Source organism: Neolamprologus brichardi, chromosome 19, assembly GCF_056152115.1.
Source record: "Neolamprologus brichardi isolate AB-2024 chromosome 19, ASM5615211v1, whole genome shotgun sequence".
In the NCBI taxonomy this organism is placed as follows: Eukaryota; Metazoa; Chordata; class Actinopteri; order Cichliformes; family Cichlidae; genus Neolamprologus; species Neolamprologus brichardi.
In genome coordinates, this window is record NC_142122.1 from 6,031,293 (window position 1) to 6,046,569 (window position 15,277).

The window sequence follows — 15,277 nt, forward strand, 5'->3', positions numbered from 1 at the left end:
TTTAGAACTACAAGTTAAAAAAAGAACTAAACACAAATAAAATACACTTCAGCTAAATACTAATTTATTTTCCCAAACCACGCGGAGCCGCAGTATAAGGACTAAAGAGCCGCATGCGGCTCTGGAGCCGCAGGTTGCCGACCCCTGGTTTAACCAAAAGGCATTTCCAGTGGAAATTGGCCGACATATCTTCAGCATAACCATGCATAATATCCACAAAACTTAAAAAGAGGTTATACACACACAATATGGTAATATTATGTTGAAGCACAGTACGTATCACTCCGTGAGGCACCTGCCTACGATGCCGTAACGCTCCGACAATCCATCAAGCTGTGCCGCTTCGTAGCTTAGCAAAGTCGTACTAAAACATTTGACAGATTTTCGAGCACCGTGTACGACATAAAATCGTTTCAAGGTCAGTAAACACAACCAGAATTCATACATAAGGCACACGGGATTATAAGGGGCACTGTCGATTTTCAGAAAAATCAAAAAAATTGATTTTAAGTGTGCCGTATTTTCCAAACAACACGGTAATAACGACGGCCCGCTAGCATGCTCTACCAAAAATAGTGCTTTGTTGTGTATCTGACGGATGAAAGCTAAACCAGTTCCACACCACTGAAGTTGCAGCATTTTAACAAACCAGTTCTGGTTCATCCGTTTCATTTAACGATAAACTTTCGCTCTTCTCATTCTGCGTCGCCGCCATGTGCGTATGTAAACATAGGCATTTCATTTCATTCATTTTCCTATCATTGCCCAAAATTACACCAGCATTACCGTGAACGGTATGATATAGCCCAGCCCTAGCTGTAACACTTTTATTTTTGTCATAATATAATCAACTGAAACTTCAGAGGACTTCAGATTAATATAAATTCTGATTTATTTATTTTTTCATTGTTATGGACTCTGTTCAGATACACACCAAATCCCTTCTGCCTGTGCTACACAAAGTAACTGCATTGCAGTAAACTGCGCAGAGAAGCACTCATCTCAAGGGCAAAAGAAGGCGATCATTTTCTCTGAGTAACTATCACCCTTGAGAAATAAATACCTTGTTTCAATGTCAGTTTACGTAACACCTGTTGTCCAGATTTAAAGATGAGTAGAGTTATGAAAGCCTTGAATTACTTGTCATTCATCACACAATTTCCCTCTAATTTCACTTTAACCTGTTATGGAAGATTTCTGCACGCCAACACCAAGTCCTTAGTGGCACATACTGCATATCTTCTCTTTGCACAGATCCTAAAGAGAGGCTGTGGTGTGAATGATCGAGACGGTCTGACAGACATGAGCCTCCTGCACTACTGCTGCAAGGCCGGAGCCCCAGGCATTGGTAAGTATTGACAGAGATGTTGAATAAGCACTCTCAGCTGCAGGGTAGAAATAAACAGACATCTACTCTGACGTATGTGTGTGTGTGTTAATTTATGTGACCACTCTACTGCTGAACATTATTCTGTATACCTCAGTAAGTGCAGCTGTTCATCAACCACTTCTTAAATACACTCTCTAGAGCTGACTTACTGTCTGTTACTACAACTCCTCTCAACTCTAACACCTGTGTTTGTGACCTGTTCTTCAGGCGATGCAGACACGGCAGCGAGCTTTGCTCGGCAGCTCCTCTCCCTGGGCGCGGATCCAAACCTTCGTTCGCGGTGGACTAACATGAGGGCTTTGCACTACGCTGCGTACTTCGATGTGCCCCAGCTTATCCGTGTGGTGCTGCAGGCATCCCAGCCTGGAGGTGAGAACAGAGCTGCAGCTGGAGCAGAGAGATGAAAGGTCATCCTAGCTGTAAGGACAGGCAGAGACTGTATTTTCTCAAATAAACAGCCTGTCTCAGGGATTTTCTTGGCTCAGAATGGACCTATGGGGGTGACAACTCTCGGTGCGTAAAGTGAAGGCACTGAATGTGTTGAATTCTTACAGTAAACCTGGTGGAAGATCTATGGCAGGGTAACGGCAACCTCTTTTAAATCTCTTAAAATCTTGTTGTTGTTTTTTAATCTTTTTGCTTTTTAAAACACTAATGCCTCGTTGAGACTCTTACCTGTCTCTCATTGGGCAGGATTTTTTTTAAATTTATTTTTTCTTTTGTTTCTGTTAAATATGAAATTGCCGTGAATTCTGTGTAATTTCTTTTTATTTTAAGTTTATTTTATAGCACTTTGTAACTACATAAATACAAATGAAGCTGGGAAAAATAAATACTACCATCCTGCTGTTCCAGGTATCAGAATAAAGAGCCTCCAGCCTTTGAAAAAGTAGGGTCTTGAATTTGAAATGGTTACATGAAGTGTTGTTAGATGTTAATTTGGTTCTAAAAAGTTTACTAGGATGTTTCAAAATTTTATTTGTGTAAGAGAATCGAAGTTCTTTTGAAATGGAAACTGTACAGGAGCCCTGTCATTAGCTTTTCATACTGGCGGCTCATTGTCTGCTTGTACACTGGCAGCACGAGGATTGATCATCGCTCTTTTCGTACGGCTGTGATGTCCAATTTAGGAAAATCGTTACTCAGCAGATAAAACCTTGTTGATTGCGTTGGATCAAATGATAACGAGAGAAGTGTCGTTCACGGCAGTGTGTCTTGAAGAAGGTGCTTGATGAAACACTTGCCTCAGTAAATGACACAGACAGACAGAAGTGTGGTTTTCTCATCATTACACACAAATACAAACTAATCACTAAATGGTAAAACCAGCTTTGGGATGCATGTTTTATTTCAAGCTTACCAGTGTTTGTTTGTTTTCTTTTTTTCTTTTTTTTAGAAAATGTGTCATTTGATCTGATTTCATATCTCTGTTCTACATTTTGGATGTTATGTTATTAAGTGCATTCAACCCAGCTGTCCCTTTGCCAAACGACAAGATGATCGGTCCAGTTTGGAAACCTACGGGCTGTTGTCTGATGACTTAGCCTCTTGGGATGATGGCCAATATTTGGGGCCTTTTTTGTAAATAGATCTGAGCTAAGATTTCGTTTTTTGCCCAGCAGTCACTGATTATGACTGCAGATACAGAGAGTTGACAAGATACTCAATTCCTTGATAAGCCATGCGCTATAGACATTTAAACATGACAAAGTGCTCTATTACTGTCAATATTATCTCAATGATTACTTATAGTATAACAAATGTGCACATTGTGTAGTATACTGAAAACCACTCCTACAGGAAGGCAACACTCTGCAAATGACGTCTAAAATACTGATAACATGTATGTAACTCTGTAAAAGCATTAGACTTCAGAGGTTGGTATTAGCATCTATATGCATTCACAGGCCACTTCATTAGATACAACCTCCTAGAAATTGGTTGGACCCAGGAAATTTTGCTCCATGTTGACATATTGGCATCATAAGTTGACTCCAGGTTTATCAGCTGCACATCCTTATTAGACTGTTCTACCACATCCTAAATGTGGTATAGAATCGCATTTGAGATCCAGAACCCATGGGGAATCCTGCCAGCAGCTTGTCTGTGGGAACACCAAGGCGTTCAACTTTTGATGTGGAAGAGCATTGCTTAATGTGAATGTGAATATAAACAATAGGTTTTTTTTACAGTAATTACATAAACAAACACAATTGTGTCTGAGAGTCAAATTGAGTCACTTAAAATCTAGTGAACTGTTCAAGTTTGTCAGAAAACTGCTTACTAACTTTATTTAAGGGATAATTTTAAGGCAATATAAAGGCTTATTTTGTAAACTGACAGAAACAACTTTAATAAAGAACAGTGGTCCCTAAATCTAAAAAATAGAATCTGTTATGGATGTACATTTTTTGTTTTTATAAATACAGGTAAACCTCCCTCAGTTTCCTGTTTTTATTTAATAGGAGTGGGACCCCAGTGTGGTCTTCTGCTGCTGTGGCCCATCTGCTTCAATGCTGGATGTATTGTGTGTTCAAAAATGCTCTTGAGTTACTGTGGTCTTGCTTTCACCTAATAACAGTCTTGTCATTCTCCTCTCACCCCTCACTGCACTCTTTCCAGACATTTTTTGTAAACTTTAGAGATGGTTGTGTGGGAAAATTCCAGCAGATCAGCTCTGTTATGCTCTATTCAGACGAGTGTGTCTGGCACTAACAACCGTGCCACATTCAATGTTGCTCAATTCACCTTTCTTTCCTACTCTAATGCTCAGTTCGAATGTCATGTCTAACCCTAACTGCACTGATGTGCAGTAGACATCTGCTTTAACAAGAAGTTAGCAGCAGTTGAATCTGGTTGAAAGTGTTAACAATCAGCTATAATTTGTTAATTCACTAGCAAAAATAATCTATATTCTGCTGTGGCACTTTTCACATTGTAAAAATATTCCACAAATACTTTGAGCAAAAACTGACGTTCGATTATTTGACTTATCAATGAGACGCAAGGATCATATGGTCTTTGTGTGCAGTAAGCACAGTTTCCTCATTCTTCCTGTAAATGGTGCAGTATGTCTGACTGTTGCTTTCTGCTTTTTTTCCACCCTTAAAATACTTTATCTATTTGTTAGTCCAGAAAGATTTCTTTCTACATACCTTACTCTTTTGGTGTTGGATCTCGGTGTAGCTGGGACCTAGATTTACACATCCTCTATGAATATTTATTTTACGGCAGTTCAGAATCTTGTGTACTGTGAGAATCAACTAAGTCTTGACAGTGCTGTGCAGTTAATGAAATCAATTTTAGTTCCACATTTAGTTCCATATTTGGTTTCCACCTATTAATAAATCTAAATAATTGATAATTTCTTTTACTTTTTTCATTCGGTAAAAAAAGCCCACTGCCATGTGGTGGCAGTTTTAGTTCAGTTTGAATGTTTTTAAGTTTTATTTTCAGTTGAATTGTAAATAAAGTAAATGTAACAACTTCTGTTTTTTCCCAAAGACCGTAAGCAATCATGTTAAATAATCATGAGTCTTGAGAGCAGCTGCCAAACGCTTCAGAATCATGGATGTGGGCTCCGTTTCCAGATGTGGATTTCCTGAGTTATCTGAGTTTGATACAGCAAGTCTGACGACTCAGTAAACCACATTCTCAATTCCCTTTTGTTGTCCAAACTTCTTTCATGTTAACTTATTAAAGTTTCTGGAGTTCTGGTGCATTCATTATACATACTTTGAGATTTCTGCCTTCAAAAAGCTCAACAACTCTGCTGTGAAAGTGGTGCTTAATTTATTCAGACAAACCATGCAGCAGTTCTGCTCTCAGCAGTCTGCTCAAATACAAACGGTGAGGGCAATAGAACTGGTTTTACAAGAGCAGGTTAATTAGGAAATGACTTCAACAAAGGCATGGTGTGTGTGTATGGGGCAGGTTTTCAGTTTGTCTTTTACACTTAGTTGCTTAAACAATGTTTAAACCCAGTGTTTGCATTTGAGACACCAGGTAGAAAATGATGCAAGTTAATAATAAGGTGTCAATTAATACTTAACACAGCCACACAAGCCATATAACTGTGTATTCCTAACCTCCCAATGGTCTTTTTAATGTTGTAGATGTTGATGCCACCTGCAGTGACTTTGATTTTGGCACAGCTCTGCACATCGCCGCATCCAACCTGTGCACATCAGCTGTCAAGTGTCTCTTGGAACTGGGAGCCAATCCTGCTTTCAGAGTAAGTGCCATAGTTGTTCTGCGTATACGCACACAGCAGCAGACTCACAAGTCATCCTGTGAATTTGACAGATTGAATTCCTTCATCAAACCGACCAAAGAATTATTACATTTAATTAGGATTGCATATCGGTATTGATCTCCCTTTTCGATTTTAAGTCACAGAGATGAGAATCGATGCTTGATGAGTGAGTTACGTTATATAAATGTTGAAAAAATGAAGATCTTCTCAGAATATAGCTCGTATTATTTATTTATATATTTGTTGCTTCTACAGTCAGCAAATGATCCACACTGTGCTTTTGTGGTTATAAATAATGATGCACTGATGAAAAATCAAAATTTTCAGTTGACTCATAGTGTTAAATTGATTTTTATTTGCTATTGTTTTAATTATTTCCTCTTTTTCCAAGTAAACAAAGAAGTCTTGTAGCTCTTCAGTGTGGGCCCGTGAACGTCTAGCTCGGGCCAAACTGATGTGACACACACTAGTAAACGCCATCTTTTTTTTTCTTTTCTTTTTTTTTTTTTGACAGTATGCTGATATTGGTCAGCATAAGGTGAAAACATGGAAACACGATAGGATTAGTAACCAAATTTGGTATTAACCATGTGTTCAGTGATTGCACTGATGTAACCTGACCATAAGCCCAACTAGCCTGGGTTATATAATAGTCATAATTTTATGCATGATATGAATTTTTAAAATATTGCTTTAACCTAGGAGCAGATGAAACATCAACTTGGGCGTTCCCAGCGGTTTAAATGTATTAAATTATTGGCCACCTGATGTGCTGATGATTGTAGTGAGAGGTGACATGTAAGGGCTCTGCAGGCTTCTAATTTACAGCTGTAGTCATGTGACTGGATTACATTTGTAGAACAGTTACCCCTAAAAAAAACAAAAAAACAAATTAGTTTACATTATAATGATGATGGTGGAACAGCATCATGGATAGAAAGATTTGCTCTATGCAAGTTTTTCACTTTTTGCGGAGGAGCTTCTTGAGCTCCTCCACAAAAAGTAATGGAGGCGCAGTTTACATGCTCAAGGTTAAGAGGTGTTTTATCTGATGACAGAATCATTTGTTGTGGAAACATTAATGCTAACGAGCCACATGACTAAAAATAGCAGCCATAAAAAAAAAAAACGAAACAAACAAACAAAAACATTTAGCATCTAAGCTAAAAGTATAACAGCCAGTCTGTTAAGTACTGACTTTACAGTCTAGTATTGAAGTTTTGTTCACAGAGGGTAGGTTACTTATTGCATTGGTTGGTTTTCTGTTATGTTAGAGTTATCTTTAACGCTCCTGACAGAAGAATGACCCAAATATTAATAAGACTGTGATATATCCATTAATATGCTGAGCCCATCCTTGTAGCTGCCAAATTAACTGAACTATACATGGATACTTATGATTTGCTAGGTTTTTTTGTTTTTGTTTTCCTATTCCATACTTATCCATACTTTAAAATTTCTATGTTTTACGATGACCTTAGTGAAGGCCACAGGCTATAATCTGTCGGTCGAGCTGTTCTTTGAGATTCAAGTGTTGCTGGAGATTTGAGCTCTTCAGACTTTATCTGCCTTAAGGAGGTGAAAAATATGCCACATAACATGTGTAAAGCAGTTGTGCAGAATGGTTTAAATAAGCTGCAGCACTTGCAAAGGTAACAATAGTTAACAGTCCTTTGCGGCTTGACTGTCAGTACCGGATGCGTCAGGTAATTGCATGGTTTTAAGAACAGTAAGACGGCTTTGTCATAGCTGAAAAAGCATATAAGTGGGTATGATGGTCATATTTCACTTAGTGCAGTCTTTTGTGCCTGTTGGCTCACTGACATACCTTAACTGCACTTAATGCAACTGACTCATCAGTAATGTTATTGATTTTTAGGTTATTTGCACCACTTCTCCTGCTGTGAGAAGTGAAAAGGTTTATTCATGTACGTTCAGGTGAAGATGGTGGGTTGTGGATGCATTTTTCGAGTAGCGCTTCCTGTGGATTCAGCTGACAAGGAGCGAGAGGACACATGGTCCAGATGTTTTTAATTTGAAATGGGTTTTTTTTTCTCATTTCTTTTGACATGTTATTTTGACATAACATATTTAATTAGCCTTTTTTCCCTCACTGGTAGAGGGAGCTGCCTTAGTCCCTTTGATTTAATCACCTAGCATCAGCTACCTAGCAGGAGCAAATGTAATTTCTGTAAAATCAGTATTCTGACTTCTACATCTTCATATTTCATAGTCAGAACTAACATATTGTCAAGAAAATCCCAACTTGGCTTAAACTTTTTTTTTTAGTCTGTCCCCACCTCTAAACTGAAGATGGCCACAGAGGTCAGCACGCCCACCCCTCCACATCTTGGTGACTTGGGGCTCCAACATGGTTCTGCAGTAGTCTTATGCACAGCCTACAGATCGCTGTTTACTGTCACCAGGGGGCAGCGTCACAAACAACCAGTCCTGTCTTAGTTCTTGTGAGCCACTGAGAGGAGCAAAGCTATATTTTATAAAGAGCTGATGTGAAGCGAGTATTTTAAAAAACGTTTTCACTGCAGCCGCTATTTAAGGCTTCTCATTCTGTGGTTTTTGACCTTTGCACTTCTGGTGTTTGAGGTGAATGCCACTATGCCCTGTTTCGATTTATGTATAGCGTCATCCTTATGGAGCGTGCTATTGGGTTCTGTATGCACACGTCTTTGTGCAGACAAATCCTTATTCAAACAGACACAAACTCGTTAGCACAAAACAAGCTCTGACTTTTGGTATGAAACTTGTGATGATAAAAATTCACAACCTGGAAGCTTTTTGTTTGCACACATTACCTGTTAGTGCCTTTATCTTAACTTCCACCAGGGTCAAAGGAGCTTGCAAAGAAAAGCGTCTGGACTTCTTTAAGTTACTTGAAGACGTTTCACCTCTCATCCGAGAAGCTTCTTCAGTTCTAAGGTCAAATGGTGGAGAGTCCCAGATATAACCCTAGTGGGAGTGTCCCCCCACAGAGGGACAAAAGGACCCCCTGATGATCCTCTAATCGCCTGAGCCAAGGTGTGGAACTGGGTGTGGGTCCCAATCAGCCAGAGTTTCGGGTGGGTTCATTGTGAAACCTTATCATGCGAATTCCTGAGGTCAGATGGCCCAGGGTGTGAGTGGGCGTTAAGGCATCTGGGAAGGGATCTCAAAACTGGATTATAGATGGCAGAGAGTTGGTGTCGTAAACCACCGCCTCTGTTCAAAGATGGTCGCTCACAGTGGACATAGATGGCTTCTTTCACTCCTCTTTCAAACCATCTGTCCTCTCTGTCCAAAATGTGAACATTGGCATCCTCGAAAGAGTGTCCTTTATCCTTAAGATGCAGATGGACAGCTGAATCTTGTCCTGTGGAGGTCGCTCTTCTGTGTTGTGCCATGCGCTTGTGAAGTGGCTGTTTGGTCTCTCCAATGTAGAGGTCTGGGCATTCCTCGCTGCACTGTACGGCATACACCACATTGTTAAGTCTGTGTTTTGGCGTTTTGTCTTTCGGGTGAACCAGTTTTTGTCTGAGTGTGTTGCTGGGTCTGAAGTACACCGGGATGTCATGCTTGGAGAAAACCCTCCTGAGTTTCTCTGATACACCGGCTACATAGGGGATGACAATGTTGTTGCGCCTGTCCTTCTTATCCTCCCTCGCTGGTGTCTGATCTTCTTTTCTGTGCCTCTTTGCTGACTTTAAAAACGCCCATTTAGGATAGCCGCACGTTTTGAGTGCTTCCTTTTTTTGAGTGCTTCGCCCACTCACACCCTGGGCCATCTGACCTCAGGAATTCGCATGATAAGGTTTCACAATGAACCCACCCAAAACTCTGGCTGATTGGGACCCACACCCAGTTCCACACCTTGGCTCAGGCGATTAGAGGATCATCAGGGGGTCCTTTTGTCCCTCTGTGGGGGGACACTCCCACTAGGGTTATATCTGGGACTCTCCACCATTTGACCTTAGAACTGAAGAAGCCTCTCGGATGAGAGGTGAAACGTCTTCAAGTAACTTAAAGAAGTCCAGACGCTTTTCTTTGCAAGCTCCTTTGACTACGATGACCTGGATGACTGAGAACCTTCACAGACATTTTTCCACCAGGGTATTCAAAAAATCCATTTACCATTTACAATATACATCAGATTCACAAAAGGAAAAAATGGGACAGTATCTTAATGTTCAAAAAAACGTACATCTTTCTGGAACCTGGTGCCTGGTAAAAAAAAATATAAACACGTTTAATATTTTTCACATCAGGTATAAAAAATTCTATAAGAAAATGGATCAAATCAGAAACAGTTAATGATGCTAATGATAGAGAATGGAAGTCATATTTCATATATAGAAATGAACCTTTGTTTTGAGACTTAAACAAGAGATATAGAATTTAGATGAGATTTAATTTAATGTCACTGGACGACATCAGCACATTAGTTTCCTTTAGTTGTTAAAGTAAAATAAACAAGCAGTTTATTCACCCATTTTCAATCTTTTCTTAACCGACTAATTCTTTTAGCACATTGACTTAAAGCAGCCCAGTGCACCACCACCACTGTGAACTGCTCTAAAAACAGCATGCGAGTGACCCTGCTATTCACTAATGTAATCTCAACAGACTGATTGTTGTTTCGTAGCTCTCCTATTGGATTTCATTAGATTGTAGGTGGTGATGACACTGTTTTTGCCCCATGCATTTTCTCAGATGTCAACATTCATAACTTCCATTGAGATAGAAAATTGATTCCCACAATTTTCCCACTTTCCCCTTTACAAACCTTCCTGATGCGATTCAGTCTTTGCTCTTTTTGTTTACTGCTAGACTGAATTACTGTGATTTGATGGAGATCTTTGCAGAGGAAATCTGCCTGCTCAGTTTAAAAAAAATAAATGAATTAAAAAAAAGGGACAGATCGCAATCTTTTTGGTATGAAAGTCCAGGTAATCTATCAGTTTTTATTTTCAATTTTAGATATTCAGTGGAGGTTTTTGTTTGTGCACATTGACATCTTCTGACTCAGCTGTCAGCTAACACCTGAGAAGGCAGCTGCTTAGACTACAGATTTCACAGACATTTTTGAATAGATTCACTACTTCGATGTCTTGTGCTTGCTCTGTTTGCTTTCGTGCCTCTCGGTTGCATCTCAGTTTCATTTAAATCTTGATTGAGGGCTTTGCTGAACAGCCCTGATCAGCTGTTATCTTGAGCGAAAGTATATACACAGCAGTGTCCCAGTAGATAATGTTTTTGGCATGAATATATGGGCTGTCATAGCGTATGGGTTTTATTCAGAATGTTATATCTGTATTGGAACTTGCAGTGTGATTATCTTTAATATTGCACATTTTTGGCTGCAGAAGTATTGAAGCTGTTTGTAAACAGGTCTAGTTCCTGGTCTTTGTAAGCACTAATTTTCCCACTGGAGGTCACCAAAGCACTGCACACCATAATTCAGTAATTTCCATTCTCAAATATGATAGCAGAGGCTCTATATCTTACTGAGTGAATGCAATGCTTGCGAGATATATGGACTATGTGGTTAGAAATTACCAGGCTGGCTTTTTGAAACCCAAGAGGTTTTCTTGGTTTCTGTTTAGTCGTTATCTTGCCAAGCAAAAGTTAAAACGCCGCAGAGGGAAGATTATTTTCTGTCTGCTTTATTATTTAAGGTTCATCACTGCTGCTGGCAGTTGGCTCTAGAGATATGCTGCATCGGCTTTTATAAGCTTCGATATTGCAATATTTTTTTCTTCTTGTAATCTTTATCACTATTTGAAAGGACCCGTGTGTTTGCTGTGACCCTGACGATGACGGTCCTTTTATTACGGAGGATTGAAAGGAGATAAATTGATTCTATTAATAGTTTCTGTTTTTCATTTATTTTGTTTTATTATTAGTTCTTTAGCTAGAATAGCTCAATTTACTAGCAGTGTGGTTCCAGTCACAGGGGTAGCAATCCAAGCAGAGATGCTCAGAACTGCCTCTCACCAGTTCCTTGTGGGGTTCACCTAAGGATTCTCTACCCAACTGAGAGACGTAATGTCTCCAGCGTCTCCTGGGTCTCGCCCAGGGCATCCTTCTGGTTAGAGATGCCTGGAACACTTCACCTAGGAGCCGTCCAGGAGGCATCCTACTCCAAACTAGGGTAGCAGCATGTTCCCGTCCTGCAATGGGCATTCCACCCTGTGTGACTGAGAAACATGGCCTCAGATTGCGAGCTGCCAGTTCTCATCCCCGCCACTTCACACTCTGCTTTAAACCACCTCAGTGAGAGCGTGAGGTTATTTCTCGATGAAGCCAACAAGAACACACCATCCACAGAAAGCAGTAACGAGATCTCGAGACCACCAAATCTGATACCCTCTCCTCCTCAGCTGCATCTAGAAATCTGTCCTAAAAAATTATGAACAGGATCAGTGACAAAGGGCAGCCCTGGTGGAGTCCAGTACCTACTGGGAGGGGATCCAGCTTTTTTCTGGCAATGTAGACCAAGCTCACACAGGTATACAGAGACCACTGACTTATTTTAAAATAAAGAAATCAAAAATATAATGGAGAAATAAATAAGAATTTGAAATGGAGAGTTTCAAAAATAAGCATCAGTTTATTAGTCATGTATTTTTTTTCCCCCATTTTTGATTTATGCAGCTTTGATCTTCTGTAAGGCGGTGCATTCGCTGTAATGTCGTCATGTTATCATTACTCAAAATTAAAGCACAACCTGGAAAAAACACACAGAAGGTAACATTAATTTGTTACTCCCTTTAAAATGAAAAACAGTCTTATAGTTGTAATAATGAGTAATTCATCACAATCAGCCACATCCTTCAGTACTATTCTTTTTTTTCCCGCATTGACTTTTCATGTGTTTGACAAATTGTGAAATTCGCATTTGAAAAATGATGGTGTTGGCTGGCAGTGTGTTCGTGATATCAGAGCCAAGAAATTCAGTTTCTTTCTGAGTAAAGGTCAGGCATGGAAGTGGTTTAATTTGATATTTCTCTTCACTGGCACTGCAGAGATTAATCACAACAAACTGAGTATTGGAGGAATGGAAAGATTTTTTAAAAAGGGATGGAAAAATAAAAATGTTGCTGGCCTTTCGTGCTTCCCTTGCTACATACCTTATGGATTGAGAGCTGTAGCAACTCATCATTTCTTGCATTAGAAAAAAAAAGGTTTCTGTGGTGAACTGCTCACTTATTTCTCTTTCAGTTTCAGATTAAATGTGAGCTGCTGTTGCAGATCTGGGTTTTGGGTGGGTGGATTGACATGTTTCCCTGCACATTCTGAATTTCAGCAAACAGCTCATGGGAAGTTCAGCTGTTAACAATAACAGAAGGTGTTTACTTACTCAGCCTTATTTTACTTTCTCAGTAAATAAATCTTGTTTTTGTGTTGGTTCCAGGATAAACTTTGCACAAAAATTAAAGAAATTTGTGTTTAGTCGACTATTTCTTTGTTGTAAACATGCTTCTTGGCAATAAATCTCATACTGTTGAACAGCCTATTCACCTCAACCACAACACTTAAACACACACAACACAGCACTCAGAAGCTACCCTGCAGCTTCACAAGTACTCTGTTTAATCTGCACTGGTCACTTCACTTTATTGTCATTGATATTTAGATTTAAAAGTGCAATACTGTAATTTTCTGCTGCTCATTCCTGTGCAATATCCCATCTACCCTCCCGTCATATTTCTTTTCAAGACTTTCTTATTTAATCACTAGTGTACATATATTTATATTTATAGATACATATATATTTAGTCATCTTTTCTCTTTTACCATGTCTCTCTAATATTTAGCTCCTTACTATTTTTATATTTTTATATTTTATTTTATTTTATTATATTTTCTCCTACTGTATCATGCTGCTGAGTGACTGCTGCTCGTCAAACACATTTCATTGCAATGTTGACCCTGTGCTAAGTTGCATATGACAAATAAAACTGAAAACTGAAACTGCAACAGTTCCATATAATGGGGATGTTAGAGACGGGCTACGATGTTTACGTCCCAAGAAGACGACGCCACAAGGATTCGTTTCCTCCCTCGGTCACACTGCGGCCTCACGGGGCTGCTGGGAGGTCAGACCTGTGCGCGCTGGTGTCGGCAACATGCACACTGGAACCTGAACATACGGCAGTTGAATCACAGGGTCAAAGTGTGGAAAAGATGTGGAGAACGCTATGCTGATTCCTGCAACAGCGGTGGAATTGCAGTTATTAGCACTTTCATGTTAGCTTAATTTTCCTATCCCAGGATTGCAACAAAGAAAAAAGTCACTTAAATGCAATGATTCACAAATCATTTGCAGGAGTGTCAAATATGTTTCAGGTATTCTGGCTGTTGTGCATAAGCATTAAATGCATCTTTCAAAGCTCTCATAATTTAACCGTAACAAATGAAGTATGGCTGTTGTGTAGTTGTGAAAGGCATTTGTCACATGTCAGTGGGTGAGTGTGTGACAGTGCTTAAAAAAATGGTTCACCGTGGGAGCTTGGCATGGTATTACATTATGGTACTTAAGTGAAATACACTGGACTTGTCTAGAGGTGATTATTGGTCTGTTTATTACCCCATCAATCTAAAGTATACATGGGGAGTTAATTAGGGTTGCCCAGCTGTTTAAAAAAAAAAAAGAGAGATTGTATGCTTTAAATGCACTCCTTTAAATATAGATATCGCCACAGAGCTAAGCATTTCTTTCCTGGAGCTAGTCCTGTGGCATGCTGCCTTCACTCTAGGCACATGAAGACAGATTGATTGTTTGGTACTTTAGCTCAGTGTTACAACATGAGAGCGACAGGCCTCAGCAATGAAAGGCAAGCTGGGTTTTGATATTTATCAAAGACCACTTGTATTGTTGCTGGAGGGGCTGGCAAATGCAAGTGTGCCCCAATTAATCCTGCGCCGTGGTGCTGGATGAGCTCCTCGCGTCTGTCACGCCTCCACAGCCGTATCCTCCTACCTCCGCTGACACTTAAGCTTGCTTAGTCTCTCTAAGCTCTCCCTGACTGTAGTTTCTTTACGTGACTAAATGCTCATGTTGTGCGCCTCTTGCCCTGACAACGTGAATAAGATGCGATTAGGTGCAGCATACAGAAATGATGGTGACCATTTTGGAGATGGACATAAAAAAAATAATTTTTTTTATAATAGTTTGTCTTTTGAAAGCAGTCTGTCATCAGTGATGCTTATGCTGCATTTGATTTAATTAGTATTGATCGATATTGCGAGAGCTGGCAAGCTGTCTCGCTGTTGTTCTCAGCTAGTGGTGTTTTTTTCTGCTTTATTTCACAGTTTTTACTTTTCAACGCACAAGCCTCCTCTTTCCTCCTCCGAATGTAAACATCTAACCCGCAGGGATTAGAGTTCCAGATATAAGCCTCAGTTTGTAGGTCGAGCGCTGTTGGTTCTCATTCACTGCTATAAAAACGACCGGCTAAATTCTTTCTTTACTGAGCCGTACTTAAGCATGCAATACATCCTCATTCTCAGGTACTCTGGGCCCAACTGATATTGTTGAAATAAAAAAGCACCAGTTCAAGTTCCACCAATTATTTTCTGCTCAAGTGGACTGCAAGAATTCTGTGTTTTGTCAGAAGGTTCAGCGCTTCAGTGCT

At 39.7% G+C, this 15,277-nt stretch overlaps 1 protein-coding gene across 3 annotated transcripts in view; it reads left to right on the forward strand.

Annotated features, from left to right (window-relative positions):
- LOC102783240 (CAP-Gly domain-containing linker protein 4) overlaps positions 1 to 15,277 on the forward strand; it is a 57,030-nt gene that overhangs the window by 11,740 nt on the left and 30,013 nt on the right. For all 3 annotated transcript variants that reach the window (XM_087832795.1, XM_035911393.2, XM_087832796.1), the window contains exons 4-6: positions 1,255 to 1,348; positions 1,598 to 1,759; positions 5,506 to 5,624. In XM_087832795.1, the coding sequence (XP_087688921.1) occupies positions 1,255 to 1,348; positions 1,598 to 1,759; positions 5,506 to 5,624 (375 nt within the window). The remainder of the gene's footprint in view (positions 1 to 1,254; positions 1,349 to 1,597; positions 1,760 to 5,505; positions 5,625 to 15,277) is intronic.